Raw genomic sequence first — 19,047 nt, 5'->3', positions numbered from 1 at the left:
TATATAATATCATCTTAAAATATGTTTAGTTAATTTATGATGCGTATTGTTTAATATACATTATGTGAATAAAATTTAACTGAAAAAAATGTACTTGGTAATTATTTTTAGTGATAGTATGATGTAAGAGATTAATTTTATATATAGGAAATAAATCCGAAAATAAATCTACTTATAATATCAAATATTGAAATATTTATTGTAAAAAAGAAAAAAAGTATAGGTAACGGATCTTCTGTTCAGTGTCCCTTGTTATTAAGTAAGTTACTGCAATGTTGGGTTTAATTTTAAATCATAAATTATTGCACACGATAAACAATTCTAAGCAAAGATAATGGTCTATCAGCCCATTGTTATTACTAAATATATATATATATAGGTAAATATTTTATATTAATATTAAAGTAATTTATTTTACTAATAATAATAAGTAGTATATTGAAATAATTTTTGCGGAAAACATTGCATTTAAATATGCTATTGTATGTATAAAATATAATGATAGTATACCTAAGCTTAAAAATTTCAAGTACCCACGAATAATAAATTTAAAGTATAGCAAAATAATAACTAAAATCCTTATTTTTTGTTAAAATATCTAATTTCGTCCAAGTTTTTGGAATTTTTATATTAACCCCAAGTATCAACAAGATCTAATATTCTATTAAAAACAATCCTTAAAGTGAAAAATTAAAGCATTTTTACTGTCCTGCTTTAAATCGATGACAGACAAAAGAACACATTATTATAAAATCAATATTATATTCATCGCTCCGTTCAGAATCTAAAAGCACAACTTATTGAAGATAAATATAACTTTTAAAGCTATTATATTTTATTTGTGAAAAATACTATTGTTTTTAAATGTCAAACGCTTCAACGTTCTCTGTATATTATCTGGTGTTAAATAGTTGTTGTTTGAAACTAATTTTTTTATCAGCTGTGCTACTCGTAGAATCAGAATTTATACAATGTATAATATATCTAAGTATACCTAATACCTATACTTGTAAGTTGTAACTCATTAACTTCGGAGATTTTAAATTTCTCTGGAATCGAGTATAATAACAGTTATTAGTGAAATTGTACGGGATTGAACTTGCGAACGATCGGCGACTACGGAATATAATCTAAAGGTTTGTTGTGACTACTTACTAGAATGTCGTTAGTAATTAACCTAATTAAATTATAGAATTGTTTTTATATGAAAAAGTAGCTAAATACCTAGATTACTCATTAAATTAAAAACATTGGTATACAATATATGGCAATGGAGCGTATACTTAAAATCGACAATTATCGCGAATAAAAAGTAGTGAATAAAACAATAATAAATCCTGGGTGAAGGAAACTCATGTTTAACTACATCGCAAATGTGTATTTAATTTATAAAGTATTAACGACTTTATGTACCTATTTCTTAATTTTCTCACTCCGCTTTAATGAATCGCGTAGACTTTATGATGATTTAAGGTGTACCTACAGTTGGTATAATTTCGTATAGTTACGATTAGTATTTGAATTTTATTTGGGTCAAGTACACACAAAGTACACTATTCTATTTGTTTTACGCAATTTTTTGACGTTCAAATCCATCAATTGTACCGTAAAGTCACATGTATTGCCTATACCAGAATAATTTATTTGTTATTGTTGAAAATGTATTATTAATACGAAATTCCATCTCAGCTGCATAAATCACAATAATGAGTTTTATATTTTTGTAATCAACTTAAACATTATTCAATACTCGCAAAAATTATAAGTATTTTTTTTTATTATTATTGCGCATTTGGCACAATCGATGACGATGAAATATGTAATTAGGTAATATTTACAAATTGCATAGTACTTAATAATATGTACAATATACATTATAGGTATATTGTATATATAAACCATAAGTTATGTAAAAGTCTGCAGTTGACGTACTTAGCATTTAGTAACTATGAAATCTTTCATCCTTGGTTATAAATGATAATTATTATAATACTGCCATACTTTATTTTTATCCCTTCCCCATACCCCAATGATCCGACTTATAACCATTTATCCATTTTATATCATCAAAATAGTACAAATTAAAATGATACAGATTTTATTTTTTCTATATTTACATAATATGCAATATACATATAGGTATGTATAATATATATAATTATTTCATTTGAAATATATAAATATTTTCAGTTAGTTGAATGTGTTTATAATTAATGTGTAAAGTATAGGTACATTTTAAAACTCGCTTCAAAAGTAAAATATTGAAAAACACACCTATCGTAACGAAACTATAAAGAACGAACTACAGACAATATTATTCACTTTAGGTTTGATTATAGACCGATTTATATACATTTTAAAATTAAGATAAGAGTACATTTTAATGAAGTTTAACAGCTTTGAAAAATTGTCTCTTTTGCTATATATTATCTTATTAATTATTTATATTATTATTTTGTTATTTATTTATCTTGTGGATCACAAATGAAAGTATTCAAATTGTATATACGCTGTGGTTTTTAAACGTACTCGATTTAATTTAATATTCAATGAAACGCGCACAGATATATTATTGGCTGCTTGTCTATTGTCGAAAAAGGCTTTAAAATTGAAACAGATGGACCAACTTTGACTGGTATCTATAATATGTTATATTATTAAGCTGAAGAAAAATGGAAAACGATAAATATATAGATTAATTTTAACTCAGGTGTAGTCGGTATTATAACTATATTATAGTTTATAGTATACATATAATACGTCATCGTATTACGCATGCATGTTCATAATTGTCTATAACCAGTCTAATATGCAACGTACTTATACCAAGTTACATGACTATTAATTAACGGTAATAATATCATTACTTTATATTAATATATGTTGGACGCCAATTATTATTATTTTTTATTATTCCGAACTGCTGAATAGCTATATAGAGCTGGAGTCTTGGAGATGAAGGTCGATATAAAAACGCAATACTGTGCCGCAACATTATGTGTGTGTTTATGGGTTTTATATACGTTTTACAGTTAGGCGCTCTAGTATAAACTTACATCGTGATAAAAATATAAATAAAAAATATACGATTTAAAAACGCCATTTAACCGCAGCGGTCAGAAATAGATAACGAAAGTTGTTCGCCACATCGCAACGCATGGTAATACAAAACGGTCTGGGGAACAGTGCAGTGTATATTAAAATTTATAATTTATATAGGTAGGTAGATAAAGTTGTTATACATTGTCGTCGTATACATCTGCGCGGTTAGGAATATAAACGCGGATCCGGTAACAAACCATTCCCGGATTTCGAGTAAGTTTCATTTTGGCAATTACAATAATTTTTTAAAGTTAAATTATATGAAAAAAATATGGTAATTCATTAAGGTTATATGATGAGTTTTTTACGATGTGTAATTCGATATTCACGCGCTGGCGCGAGACAAAATCCACATGTTTACATATACCTGACTCATTAACCATAATATAATAATATATTATACCTATTATTATAGTTATTCCTAGTCTTAACATTCCCGCGGTAGACAAGTGGTTTTTTTTTATACACACACACACACATATATATATTATTTATCCACCGATGTTATCACTCGCGGACCGCAGGAAGTTGAATGATATAGTATAATATGCGAAATGCAGAGCTAGCACTTTCCAACATCCCACTGGGTTTCTAGACGATTTAAGTGAACGAGTGGCGGCGATGTTGGGTATACGCATCGCGTTTAACAACTATTGCTTGGTTTTATAGAAATAAACGATTTATCGAATGTGTAAACTGTTAACACGTATTTTAAGACGCTAAACATAAAGGTGAAATTAAACGCGTGCCATTATTCAGGTGTAATGCTAGTCCTTATTATTCTCTATAAACGTATTAAAAATTTAATTTCACCGATTTATTATTATGTAACTGGACACAGAATAATACTAACTAATAATAAATTTTAAATGTATTAAAAAAAAAATAGAAAAAAGTAGCTCTTATCGTGTTAAGTGAAAGCAAAAGTTGAGTTTTTTTATTGTCACTTTTAAAATCATCAAGATTGTCAAATTCTAATTTTACCATCGTATAATCAGTAGTAGACATTATAGAAGGTACATAGTAGGTATCTTAAAAATATTAATATTTTGAAAATAAACAAAAAATTCAAAGTGGGTCAATTTAAAGTTCCCACGTTTAAACAATTGTTATAAGTATATTTAATTGTATTCAACGAAATTAACTGTGAATAATACAGTACTCTTGTTTTTAATGATAAACAATTAAAATATTTTGGGCGTCAGTTTTACATATAAAATGTTTTTTTAAATAAATAGACATGATTTGTGGATAATCACTTATATCACATAATCACATGTATCTAAAATAAACGCAATAACCAGTATAACGTTGAAACATTTTTTAACCAACACAAGTTTTTGAAATGATTATTCATTCTAAAGGAGTTGTTTAATATTTTTCTGTTTTTTTTTTCACGTTTGTACCTATAGGTAGGTAACTTATTGAATTATCTTATACCATTATTTCCCTATATTTATTGGCTAATTATTGTGAATTGTGATAACTTAATTATTAGTTTTGTAAATACATTATACATTTATAAATACATACACACAGCGTCGAGTTACTCTACAGGCAAAGTAATCACATGTTTTTGGAGCGGCAAATTTGCAACACTTAAAAAATAAAACGTATTTATAATATTATTATATTATAATTTAAGACTGCGGCAAATGTCCTGCTTATAGGCAGCAAATTGCTTAATCCGCCACTGCATATACAAAATATTTTAAATTCCATAAAATTGTATAAACATGGGTCTAGCACATTATCTGGCATAAAATTATATTGTAGCAATTCACTATGTTCAATGTTGTACTACGGTCTACGGCTTAGATCTAAGCATGTACTGCTAAAATATATCGGGCCGTTAAACCAGTGAAACCAACGTTACCAGCGTCACGAACATGGGTACCAACGTTACAAGACTGTATAGTAGTTACTCGTTCAAAAGACCTAATCACTAAAGGCCTTGGATTTCTTACAGAGATGAAATGTTCCGACTAATGGGTACTTACTTAGAGCAAGTTACATCAGCTGCTAGTCTTACGATAATACGTATTTATTATACCTAGGTATATAAAAACAATAAACGGACGAATGCGTGTACACGCATTAATACGTTACGTATAGGAAAGGCAAACACAAAATGTACAATTTTCGAGAAAAGTGTACGACAGCATGTCGCGTAACATTTTTGTTGAAACGAAACTAAAATACTTAATAGTGATGCGCCGATTATGACGTTGGCAAATTGATCGATGAAACGACCAATCGGAACGGAGAATTAGAACACCGTCACCGTTTCCATTCGTCCGTACAGTCGCTGACTGCTCTACCCGCCACGTCGCGGTTTCACACATTCGTTTTTGTTAAAGATATCGGAATCCATTACTTGGTTTATTGCGGTTTAAATGTGTTTCAATCGGACAGTGTGTGATTTAGTGCTTTTCGCCAAATGGAATTTTTTCAAACAAATTACAATCATGAAACACGAAAACGACAAGTCAACTGCCGGAAAAAAAGAATTCACTTTCCTGCCGTGACTATAGGTACAACATTTATATACATATATACTATTATTTATTATTGAACAAATAGGTGGGGTGGATTGCAATTTGCCAATACCATAAAGATGAGTCGTAATAATCCATTTTGTAAAAATATACAAATTTTCCGTGATGTAATTACTGTTCATGGATATACATTGCAATAGGTAAGCAATAGGAAACTTATCCCCGCGATGTCGTCGGTCCAATTAAACTATAAAGCTCATAAGTCATAACATTGATTATAATTTATTAGTAATTGAGATAAGTCACGCTGTAATAACGAAATACACCAGATTACATACTAATCACAGCCTACTATTTCACCGCTCATTCAAATTAGGACTTAATAACGGTACATATTGTCCTTTAATAAATTGTAGTAGAACTTACTGCGACTTCCAACATTTTCAACACTTTTCTCCACCAACATAGAAACCAATTAAAGATAGTTTTTTCCAATCTTGGAATAAACTTTTCTTTCGCTAATGTCCTTTCAGCAAGTAATTAAATCATTATCAAACATATTTTCAACTTTATTTTACAGTCAGGTCTCAATAGTTAATAACGTGAGCTATCATATCAACCATGTCTTACTTCGTTAGTTTACAATGCTTATGTTTTATGTTCAATGTTTACTAGTTTAAGTGTTGAATAATTTTTATGTTAAAATCTCATAAATAAAAAAATAATAATAATAATAATAAAAATATATCGGGGACGCAATTTGTATGCAGCCTAAAAATCAAATCTTAGATATCCTGAAAACCTTGTGAATTTTTCATAAAAACAACAAAGTAACGGATAAAAATTAAGGTAGATACTTCTAGTGGTTTGATTTAAACAATTTAATGATATTTGAATTGCTATAGAAGTTTATTGTTAGTTAATTTGCATTGGTCGAAGCATATATTAAATATTTCTAATATCTTTAATGTATTTAATATGCGTATTAAAAATTCATAAATTTATAAAGTGTTAAATGTATATTTTTTCAAGGACTTACTAAAATTAATAAAATCTTCAATTTTAAAGTAAACTTATTTATTCATTTAAACATCTCAAAACTTTTTAAATAAAACCATAAGAATTTGCCTAACTACAACTCAAAAATGGTAGGTTTGCAAAGGTCTTAAAGTTAAACATATTTGAAAGTAACTGTTTTCAGATTGTCGCTTTTTTATTAGATTTTCCGAATATGGTGTACTTAATAAAATATAATTTATTTTATACATGTTACCCATTAAATAAAATAATTGCACATAGGTGTTATCATACTCGATAAAGTCGCTTAAATTACTAATAACGAAATATTGAAGGAATATTATTAATTGTATAACGTTTGAAAGTATTAAAAACAAAAGTTTATTTTGACCACTATTTTTGTAGTATTTTGTATTCTATGATCATGTTATTAGTAAGTATTTTGTACTTATTGTATTATTCTTTTTTTTTTATTAATTCCTGCCGTAAAGGTTGTTTATATATCAACCAAGTGTATGATAAGCTATTTAACGTGTTGTAAGTGATTCAGAAAATACAGGCGCGAACGCAGGAAAAATTTTCGGGGGGAGGGGATCTGCATTCGCACCTGATTATGTTAATATGTAGTACCTATCAATTTGATATTTTTTTAAACTGCGCCTATGTTTCTAAGTAAAATGAAATAGTGAATAAGTGAATAATCTTTTAATACGCTTTTCGTACATTTTTATTGGATACTTTTATGGTAATTCGGATGGTGGACGCCTGAACTTTGAACTCAAAACAAGGCCATCGCCACGTTATGTTTTGCAATCGAGTGATATTGTTGTAGTACAGTATAGTAGTGTGGCGCTGCCATTTACGCCGTATATATGCGTGTGGATGGCGTGATAGCTGGTCGTTTTGATAACGCTCCCGGCTCTCAAACAGTGACGTCTTTTACTGTCTCTCTCCAGCCAGCTTTCCCGTTTTTCTGTAACCAATTATAAATGCGACCAAATGTGTCACATTAACATTAATGTAATGCTAAACTATCGGCTTTGTGTGTACAGATGCGCGTGCTAAAGTGCATTAAATCGCATGCAACAGAAACAAACATAACTGCAGTTATATGGATATTGAATATATTGCTATCCTGCTGAATTGTTTTTTTTAATGTTATTCGTTGCCATTGGAAATAAAATAATTAATGACCGAAGCTTAAACATAATATAATATAAGACACATATTTACCAATCACCAAGCATGCTCACCCTTTTTCATTTAATAACGAATTTATTCAAACTTTAATTTTTGAATTTTTAAAGATACTTGATAGATCATATTTTTAATTTCTTCCGATATTTTGTACTACTGAAGGATTATCTTGTGAGTTGTGGAGTAATCCTATTTTTTTACTCTAAATATTTTAGTGATTAACATTTTTAAAAATATTGATGCACAAAATTCAAAATTACAAAGATTAGTTTTTCAATTATTAAAATGTATATATTAAGGGTAGTAAGTAGTTCTATAAGAAATATTTTTACAAAAATTTAACAAATATTTTTTACGGATTTAGAATTTATTAGTATAGACCATTTTTATAAATTATAAATAAATAAAAGTTTATAATTACCATGGCAAAGTTTTCATAAAAATACCAGCTAAATAACTTATAGTAGAAAAAGGGAGTTCTCATTTGAAAAACAGAAGAGACTCCTTAGAACTAGTTCAAAACATTTTATAAATTTCAATTTCAAATCTTTTAGTGTATTTGGAAATTTAAAAAATTAAATTTTGAATAACTGCATTATTATATAATAAGAAATAGAGTTAATATAATAATATGCATGATAAATAATTGTGTACATGTATATACGGATATACCTATATATTATGTATATAGTACTAGAGCACGCAGCCAATTTTTCATTAAAGTGTCAAGTATGAGTTGGTAGTTTATATGATACGTCGTATTGTGTACATACTACAGCATTTTTTGTTTAATTTTAAATTTCATATAATTTTCTCGGATTTTTAAAATATCAAGACGTTTTTACTCCTAACTTAATGTAAAACGCAATGACATAATGTAATATTGTTTATCTATTATTTTTGTACATTTCATCTATAACTATATAATATATTCGTATTAACTATAAAAGTATAAAACAAAGCATCATTGAGCATTTCGATTAATATTTATATATTATATGGTTTATTCTTTCTACAATTCAATTTGATCAACAATATTTTAAGTAGGTAAATCGATACGATTAATATTGTTTTAAACTTTAAAACTTGTAAATCAATTTTTATTTACCCATAGAATACCAAGTATTAATTACTTGTTAATTTATCCGTGAAAGGTTAGCGATAGCTATAGTCCGATATGACCAGACCTACTTGGCTAATAAGCAGTTACTATAATACAATAACATGTTATAATTTATACTATATCTAGTGGATGATATTTTTCCTTTACGCGGGTATTTTCTCACATTGTTCAGGTCTGCATCATCACGTACGCACAAATTGTTTTATGACGTGTTTGTTCGATATATAAACTATACTAGGTATACAGCAGTACAAAAATATGGAAAAAAAGTTTCAATGGAATTTAGTTGACTTTTTTTAGGGATTCAATTGTTATTATTATTTTACTGGTTTATGGCGACGTCGTATATAATTATATTAGTTCTGCTGTTGTAGGTATTTTGAGGTCGCATGAAGGACGAACGTTTACTGTAGGCGTCTCCTACGCACCGCGCTGTGAGTCCGCTCCGGATGTTAGCAGGTTTACAGCACTCATACTCTCTATACAGTTTCTATTTGTCTTCCTCTCGAAAAATGCAATGACATAACAAATTAACAATATTATGTTCTTTTTGGTTTCCTACATATTCGATCATATCAAACAACTAGACGGCGAAATCTATTGGTATTTAAATTGTTAGGTACTATAATTATTATAACTTATGAGTTATGACTAATGACTTACAGGAACATATTTAATTGTTTAACTGTCTTGTTAACGGGAGTGTATTCTTTAATCTTTATTTTATAGATATAATTAATAAATGTGTTTGCCTAATAAAAATATAAGTCTACAAATCTTACTAATAAAATAAACTTTACTTATGTAATTTATTTTCGTACTACATTTACAATATTATAATGTCATATATCATAAAAAATATCTAAATATTTATTATTCAAAATCGGCAAGACACATATATAGTATAATATTATAGTTTTGTTGATTTATCACGTGGATAATGGACGTAGGTATTATATTTCATTAAGAATAAAATGATAACTCAAAAGTCAATAATACAATAATACATATTATATACAATTAAACTTTATAATGTATTGACTATGGTGCACATTTGTATATACATGTTCTTAAATGTATAAAAAAAATACTTTAAAGAATTATAAAAATTTATGGGTTGTAAATATAGTAATATAGGTTCAGTAGGTATACATTTATAGAATAGTTTTCAGCGGATTTGTGTATACAATTTACAAAAAATACAAATATTTTGTGTACAAAAATCTCAAAGGACGAGTAGACAATTTAAAAATTTAAAATTAGATCCAAAATTACTATTTTATTATATATTATCATATTTTGTATCCAATATTACTTTAATAATATACTATATTTCACCAAACACATATTTAAACCATTTCACTTGTATAGTTCACTGTTCGGATTTGTACGATTTTAATGCTGATAATGTATGTATACCGATGTACCCTGTTGCACGAGATTCCCAGACGGTTTTCTCGTAGACGTCTATAGTTTTCGACTGGCCGGATTAATGCGCAGCGTGTGACGGTAAACAGCGAGAAATATATTACTTACATTATACATGCAATGTAGATACTTATATGAAGTCGCATAACATGCGCATTTCACCGAACGACCGTAAATTATTTATGAACACGTTAAAACGAAAATTACAATAACAACGCGTACACGTCGGTTGTCGGTACACGCGCCGCCTTCGTCGTTGTCGGAGGCGCGGTAGATATCGTATTATTTTAAATCCAAAGATCGGGAAAATGGGTGGGATATAAATAGGAACTCGAGTGAATTATTATTATGTTTTGTATCTATATTTATATATAAGTTTGAGTTTTTCGACGACTAATGAATTATGATGCAAAATGTGAGTGTTGTACAGAGACGAGACTACTATAATAATATTATACATTTACAACCTAATACTTTTATCCAATTCAAATATTACCGGTATGATTTCCTGTAAAACATTAATTATCAATCACCTTCATTCATTTGATTATACGACTGAAACAATAATTAATTGTATTCTGTATTATCCGATTAGGATCGATTAGAAATAGCGGGTGGTAGCTAGTGACTATTCCACACATTCATAATGTACCTACCATATTATAAGTCATAATAATATAATATTTAATTAATAGTAGATTTTAATATGTTTATAAAAAATATGAAATTAACAACTATAACATCTGGTAAAATACTGTACGCGTGTAGAATTATTAAAACAATGAACATAGAACAATAAACCTAGAGTGATTTTAGATAACCACAATACCTAGCTGTGTACCCGAAGGAAGTCTACAGTAAAATTAACAAATGTACAAATGCATTTTAATATTACATTGCATGTTACAATTATCAATTATTATAATCATTTTTTCTTATATCGTATGACTAGGTACATGTGCTTCCATGTAATATAATATATGATATTATTATTGTATAAATACATAACGTCAGTTAAGAATTAAAAATCCAAATCTCAAATGTATAAAATAGTGGAATTATTTTGTTATGTTGTTGACACAAATAAAATTAAATCCATTCAGGTACTGCAGATAGTAGATCGTTAATGAAATCATTCATTTCAAAATTAATCATGAATTACAATTATTCACAATTGTAAATAAAAATCACTTGATATGTCATATGCGGAGGGGAATAGTTTATTGAGCTGTAAAACTAAGGTGACATACCGATAAAGTAATTAAGCCTGATGATATTATATATGTGTATAGCCATGAATATATAATATAATATACATATATTATAATGTATATATTTACGTAAATGTATCGCGTGGGGGGATGAATTGAAAAATGTGTGCTTATTATTGCAAGCTGATGATAATATAGAATTATCATGTTTTAAAAATAATATCAAGTACTAGGTAAAAAAATATTTGTTGGAAAATTCTTAAAAAAAAAATTCTCTGAGAAGAGAAAATAATATACACCTTTCGTTTTAACAGGATTTCATATGAAAAAAATTAGAAACACTGAGTCAAACTGAAACAAATTGCAATATTATATTATACTATTTACTTGGTAACGCGTGTGTCGCATTGCGCATTTAAAACTGAAGAAGGATAAATGTCAACTTTTTTTTTAATTTTTGTTGCAATTTAAAATATTTTGTATTGTATAATATAGTTTAGTACACAAGTAGTTTTATAGCACTGTTTTCCATGCTCGTTGAAAGGATAACACATCTTTTGTTTCGAACATTGAGTTTCTTTAAACCGTAAGAATAATAACTTGAAATTACGCGTGTCAGAATGACTGACTTATTTTTAATTTATTGTGTTGTCCAAATAGTTTATTTCTACTTTATGGACATTTACGTAGGTATAAAATCGCAGATTACACACGCATCAAGTGTTCTATGAACATTTTTATTTTTTTGTTGATATAGCATATATAATATAATATATTATTGTATTTGTATCAGTGTAATAGTATACGAAAAATAACAGTGTGTGCATTTAAGTATTAAGTTTTTCTAATTTCGTTGACATTGTTGTTTTTTAATTAGATACAATAGATTTAAAAACACTAAAGAGCTCTAATAACAGGAACACTAATAGTTAGTACGATTCAAATATAAAATTTTAAACAGATATTTTGTAATAAATATTGTATCAGTCAATTAATCGTTTGTATTTATTAGTCCTTTATTAGGCCAAAATAACCGGTTATATTTATAATATACTGTAATAGTATAATATAATACACAGTAGACACATAAATTCTGATTTGATATCAACTGCAGTATATCCTAAGCAGTACCTAAGCGGGTACCTACTACCTATATAATATGACACAGCACAAAAAGATAATGGACATTAATGATCATCATAATTAATAATATTATAAATATTTACTAATTGGTTGATATTAGAGATATGTTTTATGTTTATTTAATAAAATACAATTTTAACACGTTGCCCTACAGCACAATACATTGTGACACAGATATATATCTCCCAGTAATTATGGGAATTCAAAATATATTATAAATTATTATAGACTAGAGTATATATTATATTAAGACTAAAGGAAAATAAAAAACAAATTAATATTTTATATTTTGACCTAAAAACACAATTATTATAGATTTATGTGGCCACTTGTCTGACGCTAACCAATGTCTCCTAAAAATAATATTATAATAAAATATAAAAATAAATCAGGTAAGTTAAAAAAAAATTACTGATGATAATTTTATTGTTAGTATACAATTTGTGCAATGAATAAACAAAACATGAAATATGGTTGATAATATAAAGCACCCACCATTCAGACGAAAGGTAGTAATAATATAACGCTCATTATAACACGCATTCGTCTATATTGGGTATATAGTTTAGTTAGTATTGTAATAACATATATCTATTTTGTCTTATGTTTGTAATACTTACATTTTACGGCCCACTCTTAAACTCTTTTTAAAGATATATTATTGTTATGGCTCATTGTGATAGATATACATTATGGTTAATGTAAGGTATGATGATACCTTAAAAATGACAAAAGTAAATACAAACGTTTTAAAAAATTAACCACATGCCATCAATTATCAAACTAATTTTACTTCTAACACTTAAAACTTACACTTTGTATATTATATGTTATATAAATCTAAATATATTATATACTCTAATAAAAATGTACATATTTAATAGTAAATATTATAGCAATAATTTCATTTACCGATATATTTTTCCTACATATTATTTTGTATGTTAAAACAAAACTAAAATCTCCCCTTAGTAGTAAAATATATAAGTACATTATTTTTAGTATAGACCTGCACATATTATAAATTATAATGATTTCTACCCACCGTCATTACATCATCACCACCTCTTTATTATAGTTTTATTAAGTCTTATATATACACACTCATGCAAGTAAATATAATATGTATAGATTTTGGCAATGCTAGTGTAAGTATTGTAGGCGTCATTTTAGGTTTACAAAATGGAAGGGGGTTGAAAATTGTTATCGGCTCAAAACTTTTTAAAATATAAACTAACTGTGGAAACGCTATTGGTTTCTGTGCCTATATATATATGTAAATTTTAAAGTTTTAATGACCATGAAAATTCTAAAACCATGTACGTTATTTTTGCTATATAATAAGAATTATAAATAATTATATTGTTGAATTCACCGATGATTGTATTTTCTTTATTAATTTTCAATTGTATGTAGTACGCATAATTAAAATCTAATTTAAACATACATACAACAAAATATATGTATGACTGTACGATGAGTATATACTACATAATATGATATCTAGTTGACGTGTTCAAATGTTGTAGTACGGAGGAGTTCAATAGACTAAACTAAAAAAATACATTTATAGTAAAATGAAATGTCTATACGTAAATTTTGATCATTGCAATGTCTCATCTTGACCGCACTGAAATAAAGACGAAAAACAATAATAATAATAATAATAATAACAATAATTACGTTGACGGTCGGTGGTACGGTTCGTCAGGAGTGGGCGTAAAGAGTGATGCTGCACCGCCGTCGCAGTCTTTTGTTGCCTCGTTGCCCCGGACTACCGCCGCCGCGCCTCCGCGGCTTAACCGGTTCCTGTGAAGGCGCACCGGCAGTTCTTGGCCGGAACACTAAGCGTCCTGTCGTGTGCGGTGTGAGTGCGCACGTGTGCATACCGATTCGTTTAAGTCTTTAAAGCATAACTTCTGCATAATTAATATAATTTTGTCGTTGATTTATTTTTGTGATTTATATGTAAATGTTTAGTATAAGTGTGTTTAAGTGGTGCGTATGATTAAGTTTCCGTGTGTATACAAGTACTATTTTGTCGTCAGAGTCTCATGTCCGGAGTGTTGCTGAAAAAGAAAAAATAGTGGCGACCGCCATGTTCTCCAGCAGGACCCGGTCCAGCGTTCGACTCAAGGATCCTAAACCGAGGTCAGGAAGGGTTATTTTCATCATGTTTTTTCTACTTATAGTATATAATATTTAGTATGTTTAGTTTTTTCCTTCGCTTGTTTTACTTGTACAAGACTGCGCATAACAAATGAGGATTAATAGGATATCGAGAAAAACCACTGTATTCTTTATTATATCGTGAGCATTGCACTGCACCCGGTCTGGGTGGTCCTAATGGGAACGTGTCCACAGGTACCTATAACGCATATAATATACCTATATATATATATATATGTACTCATAAATATATATAAGGGGTAGCGTATCGGCACCCTCCCGGGACCGACGTCTTACTGTTGCGATTGACCTTTCATTACGATTTTTTTCTCTCGACCTGTAACCATTACATTGCACAGATTGTTATCGACCTTTTAATACCCTGTGCCTGATTGTGAGTTGTTTACGTAATACACGATTTATGAACGTCGCCCCATGGTCCATTATAACAAAACATACTGTATAATGTTGTATTACATGTATAATATCGATGTATGTTACATATATATAATACTATATATTATATAGTTATAAAATAGCATGGAAAGAGTTTAAATTGTTTAATGTTAGAATTTTGAGAAATATTTCATTTCTATACAAGCAGTGGGCATTCGTAATTCTTTTATTGGTATCCTGGATTAAAGAATTTAGTATTTATTTATCATTTTAAATCGAATTGTTTGCGTTAATCGTACAATTTCAGTGTGCATAGCGGCGACTCAATGGATATATATTTTTTTCAATCCTCCCTCTGAATTATTTTTGTGTAGAAGAAATTTGATACGATGGTCTCTGATATATAAAGGACTGCTGTTGCGTGTATATACGAGGTATCGGAATATCAATACATGGTATACTTCAATAGCATATAATATATTGACTTCGGGTGCCGACAAACACTCGGTTATTCGGTTATTGAATTGTTATTATGTATAGAAAATACCGAACAGGGTTAGAAATATTAAACTATATTCTTATACGGGATGTTTTTTCTTTCTATTTATCTTTTGTGTTTAAAACGTGCTCCCCGTTTGTACTGAACCCGTTTTCCTCCTACAGAGCGAGTGAGCGCACGCACCATTACAACTTATACGACTCGAAAACCTGAGACCATTTTACTTAGTTTTCCCAAGAGATCGCTATCGCCATTAGGTCCGGATCTATCTTCTATATACTAAATATGCGAAAATTATATCGCGCTACCTTACTTCCCAAGTCGTTCAATTACACACTCGTGTGTGTTATTTTTTTATTATATCTATATATATGCTGATAAATTTTTTACTGTCTGGCATTGTTGTAAACGAGCCGAAGGACAAGAAACGCGCACAGGAGAGGAAAGATATGGCGGCGGAAGAAGAAGACGAAGAAGAAGAAAAAACAATCCACAGTCTTTTCGTGGCCCGGTAATTGGCTTTAGTTTCGCCGACGCGTGGGAACATTCTCATTTGTGTACGCACAATGACGACGAAAATCACTTAACGAACAGAGTTCCATGAAGTTTAAGGTTATAGTTTGTAAATTAGACTACTCGCTAGTTCCGCAGAACCGGTGATTATGATATCTTCGTTGCGGGCGGATTTGGGGCAACCGTGCACTGAGGCTAGGGTTTTCGCTTTCGATGGACATCTAGATCCGGTCTACAGCATTAATATTTCGATTGTTTAAAATAAGCTCCGTCATAATATTTCTCAAATCAATAACTTGAATAACTATATAGTTAGGACCATACATAATATCATCATTCATCACGAGTATTCATCCTATTCTATATGTATAATATAAAAAATATATAGGTATATTATATACTACCTATTTATTTTTATTTTCTTTTATATTTTTTTTCTTTTAAAAACACGAGCTTTCGAGTGCTCGATATTTAATTGATTTGTTTAATTTTAAAATTAAAAATGAATTAATACAATTTATTCGTTACATATTATTTACATGTTTTATCCATAAAAAACTAGTATTTCATCTGTTACAATTGTTTTTTTTTTTATAATTAATCATTAACATTTAAATTTATTATGTATAGTAAGTACAGTTATGTTTAACAAAAAATCTAAAAGCATTTTGATCAGTTATTATAACCTGCCACATAGAATATATAAAGCAGATTTTGGAGTTGGTATTGGTACCCTGTGTGTGTATTTTATATAATAACAAACGTGCAGTTATGGCTTGAACGTGCTTAAAACTGGTCCTTGTCGGCAGCCGGTTTTTAGTCATTATTTTTTTCTTTTCGTTTATTTGATGTATGCAGTATGCACTTAAAAGGCGTCGGTGTTGTAAACGATTGTTGTCGGCAAAATTAAATTTGGATACGACAAATAAAATAATTCCATTTATTTCGAACGAGTTTTTCGATCATGACCTCAGTCTCGGATGTTTACTTATAGGGGAAAAAAACACTACTTTTAACTATATTAACCATATATACATCCCTTGAGAGTAACGGTTAACAAATTACCATAATGACCGAGTTACCCAGTTCTTAACAATTATTGTTCAGTAGTGGCAAATCAAAACAAGTACCTATATTTAAGTAATAATATAAAAATGTCAAATAAATATTTGATGTGTATTGATTTTGTAAAAACTTTAAAATCAAAAGAAAAGAATTTAAGAATTTTTTTCGTGACAGTTATTTTTTTATATATATATATATATATATATATATCGTTTATTTATTAATAGAATGGATTTTTAAAGGCCGATATAAAGTGCCTTTTATTTTTATAGATATCTACCATTTACCAGTATAAATAGTAAATAAATGGTAACTTTGTTACATCATATTATATATTCATATACTCACTAGTCACTGCTCACTGATTTACATTACTTACTGGTTTAGCATATAGTATGATTATAATACATATATTTTAGACGCATACCGATATCAACATAAACCGTGGATCTTTGATCCTGATGTGGCATATGTAACAGAATGGTCACGTGCTAACGGTAAAGATCGTTCGTTTCCCTTATGTGTATTTCTATACAATCTAAGTTGTCGTGTATTTATTTATATTAGGAAGTAAAAAAGAGGTTTCACTTCACGTTTTAAATAAATTAATTTTAAAAAGAAAACAAATTATGTAATTTTATTTTATTTAACGTGTACTTTTATCTTATTAAATCTTAAATTTTATTTCAATAAATCTATATTTATTTAGTTATTTATTTATAACGATAAATAGGATTAATAAATGTTTATAATTATTATTTCTTGTATTTTTTTTAAAATCTGATTAAAATATATTATTAAGTATTCTTAAGATAATATGCCATTAGATACAATTAAATAATTTAAAATACAAGTGATTTATACTACGATAGGCAATTAGATATATAGATTTGACCTCCATATGTTATGTTTAAAGTGTTTCCGATAAATAAAAGAACAAAACCTGATAAATGTTTAAATCATATTATACACCCAATAAAGTACCTACATATATTATAACTGTTTACCTTCCTCTTGATTTATTAATTAAATAATTTTAAATATTTTATTATTCAATGAGTTTACTTATTATTAACATAAATGTTATACATTATAGTTACGTATATAATATTTGAACGCATAATTTTTGTTGCGATACGTACTTGATCATTGATCTGTAAATATTATTTTCTACAATTTAAATCATTTTATGAGTTTTAACTTATAACTTATATTGTTATATTGATGTAGATAACTAAAAACGAACTTGATTGTAGCCTTGTATATGCATATATATCATCAACTTTGATGAGAACTTTTTCGTTTTCTAACACTGTGATTTACGTTTGTATATTGTGTACTGTGTAGGTATCTACTGTGCATAGTATATATATTATATACTTGTATTATATATGTTCATAAATTACGTTTGCCGATTCTTAGCAATTCTTGTATAGTTTGTATGTTGTAAACGTAAAATGCGAACAAAGAACATTTCAATTAGGTACCTTTCGTATAAAACGTGGTCTGCTTAAACGTTACCCAAACAATATATATTATATATATATTTAATATATATAACAATAATACAATAATAATATATGGACGTGTCTATCGCGCATGTCCCGCGGTAACGGTAAAGATCGTGTCTGCCTCGGTTGTCGCGGTCTTTCTAAATAATAATATATACATAATAATATATATCGT

At 28.3% G+C, this 19,047-nt stretch overlaps 1 protein-coding gene across 3 annotated transcripts in view; it reads left to right on the top strand.

Annotated features, from left to right (window-relative positions):
* Positions 1-14,564: 14,564 nt before the first annotated feature.
* The window catches only part of LOC113555542 (protein Shroom), a 173,842-nt gene continuing 169,359 nt past the window's right edge, over positions 14,565-19,047 (top strand). For all 3 annotated transcript variants that reach the window (XM_026959952.1, XM_026959950.2, XM_026959949.2), the window contains exon 1: positions 14,565-14,870. In XM_026959952.1, coding sequence (XP_026815753.1) covers positions 14,818-14,870 — 53 coding nt within the window. In that variant the 5' untranslated portion in view covers positions 14,565-14,817. The remainder of the gene's footprint in view (positions 14,871-19,047) is intronic.

Source organism: Rhopalosiphum maidis, chromosome 1 (genome assembly GCF_003676215.2).
Source record: "Rhopalosiphum maidis isolate BTI-1 chromosome 1, ASM367621v3, whole genome shotgun sequence".
Taxonomy (NCBI): Eukaryota; Metazoa; Arthropoda; class Insecta; order Hemiptera; family Aphididae; genus Rhopalosiphum; species Rhopalosiphum maidis.
The sequence above is the reverse complement of the archived record's forward strand: the minus strand, read 5'-3'. Positions and strand labels throughout refer to the sequence as shown.